A 10605-nucleotide genomic window follows, 5' to 3' on the forward strand; every position below is an offset into this window, starting at 1 on the left:
GGTCACATTGTAACATCCAAGTTGAATGTTAAACTAAACCAGGCGATCGCCATAATCCCTAATGAGATCAGTTATCCCAACAGTTGAAAGAAATCTATGAAGTAGATAGAGTGCAATAGCGAGGGACCACAGTAATGTAGAAGTGTTGTGGCGTATACGAATGATATTAAGAATTTACTGTTTGTGAAAAAACAAATGTTTTTGCTCAAAAAAGTTTTGGAATAGTTTCCTGCTATCAGCCCTTACTGTATACCTTCATTATCCATAAATAGCAATATTTGATCTGGTGCCTATCTGTAGTAATAAGGTTGACAGGTTGAAAACAATTGAATGACTTATTTACTTTCCAAAATTTGCAAAATCAGAACTAAAATTCACAAAATATCCAGTCAAAAAATGACATTTGACTGTTTGAAAACTTGTTTTGGGGAAAATGTTTAAGTGTTTCTAACCTTCACAGAGCTCCAGTTGTTAATACTCTAAAGGGTGCAGCGTCATTGTGACAGTTCTAAGAAATTCTATATAGGTCTGCATGAGAGCCATTTACAGGCTGGACACCTGATTTGAATTAGAATAGAAAATCTAAAACATGCAGATCAAAGTACGGCAGCGGAAACATATGAACAGGATGCAAAGTGTGGGGGGGACTTATCCTCTGCAGCTCTGCTCTTGGCACTCGGGGTGAACTCCTGAGAATCAGCAGCGGCTTAAAACTCCATTCAAATGCTACAGCTCCCCCCACACACACACACAAACTTCTCTGTGATTATGAGCTTTCTTCACTGGATCATGTTTCTAATATGTTATTATTAAATGCAGACACCTGCTTTATATAAAGAAACTTCAAACACTGAAGTGAAAGTAGTTTACAGTCCTTTTGTCTTTTTATTAATAATCACAATCAAGCTAGGGAGTACATTCTGGAACCACAAATCTGACCTTTGTATTTTAGATACAGTCTCTTTAAAGACAACTACTGAAGGTCAATGCAGACCAGGAAGTACCAAATGTTGCAGCCCATCAAAAGACAACTTGAGGCAGGCTACAGAAGGAAGCAATTTTCACTTGACCCACCTTTATTAAAACTCCAATTTTGCATAAAAAATAAATAGAATCTGGTGTCACTTTTTTCAGTGTTTATTGCTTAAATCTTAAATTCATGAGACATGTAAGGGTAGGGGTTTCTTTTAAAAGGTGGGTAGACTTCTAGGTGGACTTAGCAAAACCAATGTTACTTTGTGTCACCCAATCACCTTCTTTATTTAGCATGTTGAGGGTGTAGAAACGGGGCTAATCTGCTCGCCCTACTTTAGGTTTCATTTTCACCATCTAAAATCGTATGGGTGACGTCAGAAATTATCCACTCAGTTTATATATGTCCATGTGATACAGGTCAGATATAATATTGATCTTTTGGAAGAAAATAAACATCTCATCAGGTTTTAGCTTAAGACATAAGCGACACATTTATGTCTAAATCATATAGCATTTATGACAATAATTATTGACTTAAACTTCATCCATAATGCACAAGCACTATAGAAGAAGAAGTGCATCAACACTGCTTTTGTGGACAAGCTGATAACCTGGTAGTTCTAGTAGTTTTAGGCAACTTTGTGAAATCAAAAGATTACTAATACACAAAACACATCAGTAAGTGACAAAAATGTATTAAAAAGTTAAAGCTAAAACAAGAAATACAGGATTCTTTCAATGGTATGATTCTAAAGTTCATTGTAATAAAATAATAATAAAAAAAGACTGAACACGTATGGCTTGTTTGGGGGGTTTTCGGAGACAAAGCCTCCATATTCTTTCTCAACAGCCACCTGAATAGCCAGGCTTATAATCGACACTGTGTAACAATTCAAGACAAAAGTTTTAAGATGTTTGGCCACAATGGACAGTTCAAGCTCGGTGACAAAAGGGGCAACAGTTGGACTTCCTGTTTGAGATGTCTCTAAACACAGAGCTGGAGTCTGATGAGCTCACTAAGTAACCTCAATGAGTTTTTATTATTTATTATTTATTTATTTTCAAGTCAATGCTCGTGATTCCGTTTCAGATCAACCTCTGGTTACTAAAACTTGCTTAATCTCTAAACTCGTAACAACCACCATGGAGAAAACAAATATTTGTATTATTTTAGCTTATATTCGAGATAAAACTTATTTCTTAAATTGGGGCGTGTTTTTATTTATTTTTTTGGTCTGACAGATGACTTCTGACTCGCCCTCTCACAATAACTCTAACTGTCCATATACTTTCAAGACTTTATCTTGCCTATTTGCCCATTTCTGGAAACAGTAGGGTTTGGAGACACCGTAAATGACCATTAACAAGCCTGATGTACACTTATGGGCGGTGTCTTTATACACAATTTGAGTGTCTAGACTCTAGACGCACATCCAATGACTCTAGAGTCATCGTATAAAAGTAAAGACAGGATGCCTGTCAGTTCAAAGACCTCCTTGGTGATTTGGGCTTGCAGCCACAGAAACCACGGCATCTTATTGAGGTTGTGGTGAACTCCTGTGAGCTCTAAAGTTAAATGTGAAACTTGACAGTTATTAGGAGTAGTAGCTTTGCTACAGCGACATCATGAAATATGATCCCAACATCAATAAATTTAGAAAAGAAAATGCTTCACAAAAAAGTTTGATTTGAATGTCATGTTCTGTTTCTCTTCTGTATTCATCTCATTTAAAACTTGTATAGAACACATGGTTTCATTGCTGGGACCTTTAAAATAAACATGGTGAGGGTAATTTAAATTTTGGGCCTTCCTCAAGAACATTTAGATTAGAGAGGTTGCAAATATAATCACAGTCCAGATTTATTTTTCACATATTTCAACAGGAACCGCACAAAGATTATGTTGAGCTGATCCAAACTGAAGATAAAACTCATTACTTTAATAAAATGTGTTCTTCTTATACAAGAAAGATCATTTTTTTGTTCTGCCCACTGACACACTGCAATAGAAGAGCAAAGAAGGAGCTGAGAAAACATATTCAAAGACTTCTCTACAAACTTAGACCATTCATTACAATAATATACGGTTCTTTTTTTCATAGGGATGTTCTAAATATCAATTTTGTGCCAAATTACCCTCTGTAAAGGTTTAGCCCATTTAAATGTTGCCCAATTATTTAGTGCTAACTGCTAAAAATAATAAAAAGATTCTGACCTATATAAATGAAGAGATGCTGGTATAGAGATCAAAGTCTGATAAAGGAGTTAACAAATAGTGTTTAGTTGAGAGCCAGTAAGAATTCTAAAGATTTTTGCCATTGACTGTACATGAGTGCTGGATTGAGTGACCCCTCCAACCCTTGTGTTCCAAACATTGACTGTATAAGAGAGAACTGGACATAGTGAGTGTGACGGGAAAAGCCCCACTTCTGGTTCCAACGAAATGAAGACAAATCAGTCACCATTTTTCCGTGATAAGAACGTCCCCATGTTGAAACCAGACGATTCTGTTAAGCAGTAATTGGTCTGAGTCATCATTTCTATGGCAACCACCCTCACTAATCAGGAGTGAGCTTGTTGGAAAGCCACACCCCTTACACTGAAAGAGGGCTTAGGGGAATCTGTCAATCAAACGTTTTTTAATGGATGAGGTGGGGGGCCAGCAGGCACCACATACTTTTATTGAGGCATTTGATTGGTCAGTTTATAACTTAAATAACTTGCGATAAAGAAAACACATTTTTTTGAAAAGGGATAGATTTAGCAAGAATATGTTAAAAAAGGCACAAAAACAACAATGTTTATTCTAGCAAATATAACGACTGAGTAACAGCTATTCCTCCATAGAAGTCTGGGGGATATTGGCTTTCCGCGACCAGCAGGTACTTCCTATTTGGAACGTCAGTGGGGAGGGGGTCACTCGGTCCAGTTCACATTTACAGTCTATAGTTCTACCCAACTGACAATCGAATTTTTAAAAAAAAGAACCACACCCCTAAATATGTCCAAATTTGAACTCATATAAAATAAATATATATATATTTTTAAAATCCCCCCAATGTCCTGAATGATAAAGTATAATATAACAATTGAGAAACTAGAATGCAGAATTTAGGAGTCCATGGATCAAATTATTCTCTTTTCCAGTTTGCCTCTGGTGGTCTTAGAAGGAACTTCAAGATTTGGGACTTCTTGGTTTGCATTGAAATAGAAAGATGGGGGCTCGCATAAAAAAGATGGGGCATTTTGTCCAAATCCTTAAGATAGTCTTGAAGATTAATATACCCTAAATATTATGCTCTGCAACTTTTGTTTGTGGATAATCATGTGATATACTGATTACAATTGTTAGATATTTTCTCGTGGGCTCACTATAGTCAGGTCAGTAAATTTTATGCAATTCTAGACAACATTTTACATTAGAGGAATAACACATTTCTCAAGTACAGGTTCAAATATGATAATGATCATGTAAAACATGCTTTCCCAAAATAACACAGAAATCTATGTAATGCTTTCATTTCTTCAGGTTTAGATTCCTGCAAACCAATGTGATGTGTTGATTTGTGTCACTAGGCAACACTGTTTATAAGCTGGCTTTAAATAAATAAATACAATGACTCATTTGCTTAGATTTTACATGAATTTACTTGATTTTTTGTTTCTTCATCTGCTGAGGTAGTAACTTATACAAAATAAACTGAAATTAAATTATGAGCCATGTTCTGTGTGAGTTTGGATTTCTATCAATCAAATAATGAAAAAAGTATTTAAATGTTATGAGTTTCTTGAGTTTTGATGATTGACTTTTGTAAAAAACTGTTAAAACTTGGTAAATTATTGTTTCAATTCACTGCTAAATAAGTTAAATATTTTTAAAAAGAAGTTATTTTATCTTGATATGTATCAAGTACTACAATCAAAGTCTACTAGAGTTAAACTTTTCAACTTTGTTAACCTTAAACACCGAAGCTTTAGCTGCATTGTTTACATTTTTTTGACAACCGTAAGTCTTCAACCATTTAGACTATGAACTTAATTCCAGTGGATATTGAAGTGAGAAAAGCAGCTGATATCAAACACTTTAAAGTAGTGAAGGTCTTATGCGATCAACGTTAATCAGACGATTTTGTTGCAGAAAAAGCAGCTCTGCACAGTTAAGCAACACTTATCAGTTTTTGCCTTTCCACTTACTATGAAACTCGGAGTTGTGATAATAAAAAACATCAATTATGAAAAAAAACTTGCATTTATCAAAACAAGTTGTTGCACTTGGAGGTGGTTTTTGAGGAATATCAAAATTTACATATTTTGCAAAACTTATGGTCATTTATTCTATAAAACATACTCGATGATTTTGTTTCATGTTAGTTTTCTGATGATTAGCATCATCACATCATCAGCACCAGTCTAAGTGAGACATTAACAATTAATCACAACTAAACTGGTAGTTATTTCTATTAAACTCCTCTGTATTATTTTTTTATATATATTTTTGGGGTGAAAGAAAAAAACTATTAAAACAGTTTTTAAATTTACCAACAGTTTTTTTCCTTACTGAACATTTGAGTTCAATGAATATCCTAATCCAGGCACAGCCTGGGAGAAGGGAGTGCTACCAAATGACTTCTTAACCCCCTAAAATCTAGCTACTTGAAATCAATCAGGTTTTCTTAAAAAATGAATATATTCTCTTAAAGAGCGTTAGGTTGCTTAGGCAGCTCAGTCTGTGTAATGTGGCATGCGTTAGTCTCCAAAAGTGTCATGCAGTTTTTTTTTTTTTAAACCTGATGTATCATTTGGCTTCAGAGTGGTTACCATGAGTGAGTATTTCCATCACAATAACTTATGACTTACTTACAGTTCCTCCTCTTTTTTTTTGCATGCATGCAACTTTTTTGCAAAATGATTTGTACTATTAAGCATGAAATATGAGCAATGTCTTAAAAAAAAGAAAAAAAATTAATAGCTGTTACTTTATGCAGAAAATGTCCTTGTTTTTCTCTTTTTTTTTCCATCTCCACCTCCTACGCTTCTTATAATCTGAGTCAGTTAGGCTCACGTCAACCTCATAGTGGGCTGGTTTCAGTTCAGACAAAAAGCAAAGAAAAAAAAATTCTGAATTTGGACTCCAAATGCGGTGGATCTCACTTCTTAAGCCTGACAGCTAATGCTCTTTCCGGCAACCCTAAAGTTCACTGGTTGATTTAGAGTTTTAGAGCACAGTTCTCACTTAACGTCATCACACTATCACTGCCAGTAGCTGTCAAAGCACAGCATCTGTCACTGCAGCTGAATCCAACTGAATATACCGCTCGAGCGTTTCTGATTTACCAGAACTTCCGCTTGATCTGGATTTCGAATAACCTACAAAACTGACTTCGAGTAATGTAAAGTGAGAAAAGGAAGCTTGAATCCTGATTGTGTTTACCACAACAGATTTCTGAAAAACTGAATTTCTGGATGCAGTTGTACCATCTAATGTCTCACCCACACAAAAGCCTCAAAAAGGCACACAGAACAATGCTCTTTTTATAGCTAACTCCAAAAGCTGCCATATAAACCTAAAAAAACCCCAAAAAGAATAACATTTATTGATAAACAAAGCTCTTACCTGTCCTGCGACTGCTCCTCATACATTCTCTCTTTTCCTTCCTTAAAAAGGCGGATGGCCCGTTTGGATTTACTCATGAGGCCGTCGATGTAGATTTTAAAATACTCGTTCTCGCTGAGCTGAGTGAGTCTCTGGTTCTCCTCATATTTTCCCAGTATTAGGCGCAGGTGTTGGTAAGCATCGGGTAAAATGTCAAGGATGTAGGGTGGACTGTTTTTCAGCTGCAGGCGCGGATTTTGGCAGAGTCGAACCTGTGACAAAACAAACCCAAAAGCATTCTTAATCCTCTACAACTGCAGGGGAATCCATATCTGTCACAGCAACAGACGCAAGATATTTATAAGGTTAAAGTGGATTATGCAAATAATGGTGTGGCTTTTGCAGCACAAGTGCTCAAACAGAGGAGCAGCATCCACTGACTCTAGCAGGCTCACTTTTTATGTGAACCTGACTGCAGCAATCATAATAATATAAAGTAATGTGAGCCCCTTTTGGAGTTTTTTTTTTTTTTTTAATTTGCCTGACCTTTAAAGATTTTTGCGTCAACAAACCTTTTTTTTTTTGCTCCATCTGGGCAAAATAAATTTTTTTTTTTTTTTTTCCAAGGAGGCTTAAATGATTATTTCCAGCTGCTCCATCCAGCATGGTGTTGCTCAAAGACTCATTCCAAGGAAAATGGTGTTTTTAACATACTCTTTTTCTGATGATGGAGAAGTTTAAGCTCAAATCTGTTTTTTTTTTTTTTAAGTATTTCTTCATTCAAATCATGAATCACAAGCGGACGAATCTGCTGTCTGTAAAAGAACAAAAACCTTAAATAAATGCATTTTAGAACCTAAAATTAAAAAGAAACGTGCATAAAAGTGAAGCCCAATTATGCATACATCTGCGTTAGCTTTACAAATAAAGTCTGACTCAGCCATCTGGCAGACAGACTCTCCAATCCAACACTTACAACTTTATCCATGAGCTTCCAGGTTTTCTCCACGGTTTTCCGATCAGCTGCAGCTTGCTTTGGCGGCCCCACCGCATCCTGGATTGCATCAAAGATGCCTAAAATGCGCCCCTTGCTTTTGTTAGGCCCACGTCCACCAGGGTTTCGGCCGCTGAGGGCAGCTGCCATGTCCTAAAGATTGGTGAAAGACAAACAGTTACACACGTTTAATGGTTACAGTATAAACCAAACATTTGATTTATTTACATTAGAAAAAGCTTTAATTTGTAAAGTCTATATTTGTGGTGATGGGCTAACAGGGTTTTTTGTGCAAGAATGCAACTTTATTGTTCCATGTCAAAAGTTATGACACTTTATAATTACAAAGTTCTGAATCTGATCAATATAGATTCACAATTTTATTTGTTGATTTGATGATGTTCATTTCAACTTTTTAAAAAAGCTTTTTGAAAATGAAACTTGTTTTATATATCTAGTAGTGCTGAGCAATATGAAAAAAAACTGTATTTCAGGATATAAATTATTTTATGTCACAATAATGATATATATAACGTTATACCAAAATTACGTATATTTTCAGTTTTTCTTATTAATAATGTCATTACTTACTTTTCTCTAACTTTATTTTTTCAAGTAGCTTAACATGTAACTGAATAGTTACAAATGATAAACATTTTTTTAAAGTGCAAAACAGTTTTTAGTGCATGTTTGCACAAAAGTTCAGTAATACAAATAAACAAATAGAGAAATGGCATGACAGACACTTTTCTATCGATATGTATCGTCAAATCGCCCATCACTAATAACTGGTGAATTAAGCAAAACAAAAATTAAACTGTTATAAGTAAGATTTGAGATAGAAATACAAACAGGAAGTTGTTTTAATCCACAAAAAATAAAAGCATTAAATAATTTTAAAGAAAATAATGGCTAATTTTAAGTGAATTGGTTCGTTTAATCGATTTTTTTACCATTACGCCTTCAGGAATTACAAACAACACTGAAAAGTCAATAAAAGTGAATAAATCTGGAAAATGTTGGTAGAAAACAGCAACAGCAAAGTGCTCATTTAGTGCGCGTGCGTAGATCTACAATTCGAAAAAGAACCCAAACAAGGTTCCTTCCTGTCAACTAGTGTTCTTTTTAAACCAGTTAACCAGGTGAGTTGTACGGACCTGCACGTACGTTTACTTTTCCCGCTTTGCGTCCTTCCTGGACCCGACTCGAACTACTTTACCCGGGGGGGGGGCCGCAGAGCCTCAACAGTCCACCCAGCCGCATATAAACACGGCGTTGGTGGGACGGGAGGGGAGACTGGGTCCGAACTTACCAGAAATGGGAGCTCTTGCAGCTGAACTCGGCCCACCGGAGCGCTAACGGGTCGGGGTGGCTCCAGAAGCAATCCACGGGACCGGCCCAGTCACTTCACGACATGTCCCACTGTTTTACATCCTCCGATAAAGGCTGCTTCTCTTGGACGAACGCACGCGAGGCTGTGGCTGTTCCCGTCCACACAAGTAAAAAAAATAAAAATAAAAAGATTAAAATAAATCCTGCATCCTCTTCCTCGTTTCAAAATAAAGTGCGCTTACTAGTCTTTTTAAAAGTATTAACGAGTAAATAAATCTATTCCGGGCTTCTCTTCCTGCTAACAGTCACGTTCTGACCCGCACGCGGGCTCGAACATCCTGCTGTTTGTCTGCACCTTGACTGCTGTTTTCAGGAGGAGGAGTGTCAAGCTGTGTTTTTCAGGAAACGACCGGCGTAACGACAGAGAGGGGAGCGGAGCAGCCGCTGGTGACTGAGCGGAGCGGACCGTGGTGCCGACAGATGCCTCCAGGAAACACCGCCACTCCTGCCGAGCTCCACCGAGCCCTGCCGCGAGCCTCAGCTGGTTTTTAAAGGGGGTTTTATTGTGACAGCACGGCTTCCGGCTGACTGTTTATGGCTTACAAACTCAGTTTATTGTTTACTTGTTTGTGCTGTGGGGAAAAAAGACTTTTGTGGTTTAATTATGTTGCATTCTAGCACACTAGCGCCACCTATTGACAAAATTATGTACCAAAGGGGCTTTGCCATCATTTGTTTTAATTGACTTTACTTTGATAAATACTTGTAACTGTGTTATGTAATTTTAACAATGACTGTTTTTTATTTTTTATTTATTTTTTTTAATTTCTGGTATTTTATTCCCATTTTATTTATACTTGTAATTGTGGGAAAAAAAACCCAGCTAAGGACAAATGCTGCAAATTAGCTACGGCTAAAAGCATTACAATATGGGCATGTTCCTGCTGTTCACAGTATATCTATGTTTTTATATCTATCTTTATTCGATAAATAAATTCAGTTTAAGTCAAACACTAATAAAACTAAGTAGGTGGAAACACAAAGAAGGGAACAAAGGTCAGCAGATTTGCAGCAGCTGGACTGGATTGTGATGTTGTAAGAATATTTAGACTTGTCTATTAAGCAAGATATGTGTAAAAAAAAACTGGAACAAAAAAATTCTACTGAACTTAAAGAAATAAAGAAATGCTTTGTTAAAAAATGCATTGTTCTTTGATACTTGGCTTTATGTTTCTCCTTCAGCAAAAGAAAAGTTGAACAACTCCTTGCCCTATGCATTAATGGACAGAAAACAGAGTATTAACACTAAGAAATACAGGACCAGACTTTTGACAAAGAACACCATCTCAGTTCTTATTGATTTACTTATTGTTATTATTATTTGCCTTAAATATCCACTCCAAATAAATAAATAAATGTTGTTTTCTAGGACAGTTTCTGCATAGTAGCAGTGGTTCATTAGAAATTTGTGACTGAGTTGTATGTGGGACCGCTTGAATTGAGCAACCCCACCCCCTCTTCCTCTCTCTGTTGCAGAGCAAAGCAGGGAGCTTGTTTACTACATCAGAAATACATTCTTTTTCTTTAGCTCCTGATTCACAATGATTTGAATTAAGCTTGATTTTCTTTGTAAATCCCTTGAATCATGTGAAAGATGTCACAAGAACATGTTAAAAACACCAAAAACACAATTTTCATCAGAGTGAGACCT

The 10605-nt window shown here is 36.2% G+C and overlaps 1 protein-coding gene across 2 annotated transcripts in view; it reads right to left on the reverse strand.

Annotated features, from left to right (window-relative positions):
- The window catches only part of cblb (Cbl proto-oncogene B, E3 ubiquitin protein ligase), a 43393-nt gene extending 33004 nt beyond the window's left edge, over window positions 1-10389 (reverse strand). Inside the window, exons 1-3 of one of the 2 annotated variants that reach the window (XM_024263496.2) lie at window positions 8720-10389; window positions 7545-7715; window positions 6590-6840 (exon numbers count right to left, since the gene is read on the reverse strand). In XM_024263496.2, coding sequence (XP_024119264.1) covers window positions 6590-6840; window positions 7545-7712 — 419 coding nt within the window. In that variant the 5' untranslated portion in view covers window positions 7713-7715; window positions 8720-10389. The remainder of the gene's footprint in view (window positions 1-6589; window positions 6841-7544; window positions 7716-8719) is intronic. The other variant, XM_036215175.1, reaches the window with a different exon arrangement.
- Window positions 10390-10605: the final 216 nt, after the last annotated feature.

This window comes from Oryzias melastigma, linkage group LG14 (assembly GCF_002922805.2).
Source record: "Oryzias melastigma strain HK-1 linkage group LG14, ASM292280v2, whole genome shotgun sequence".
Taxonomy (NCBI): Eukaryota; Metazoa; Chordata; class Actinopteri; order Beloniformes; family Adrianichthyidae; genus Oryzias; species Oryzias melastigma.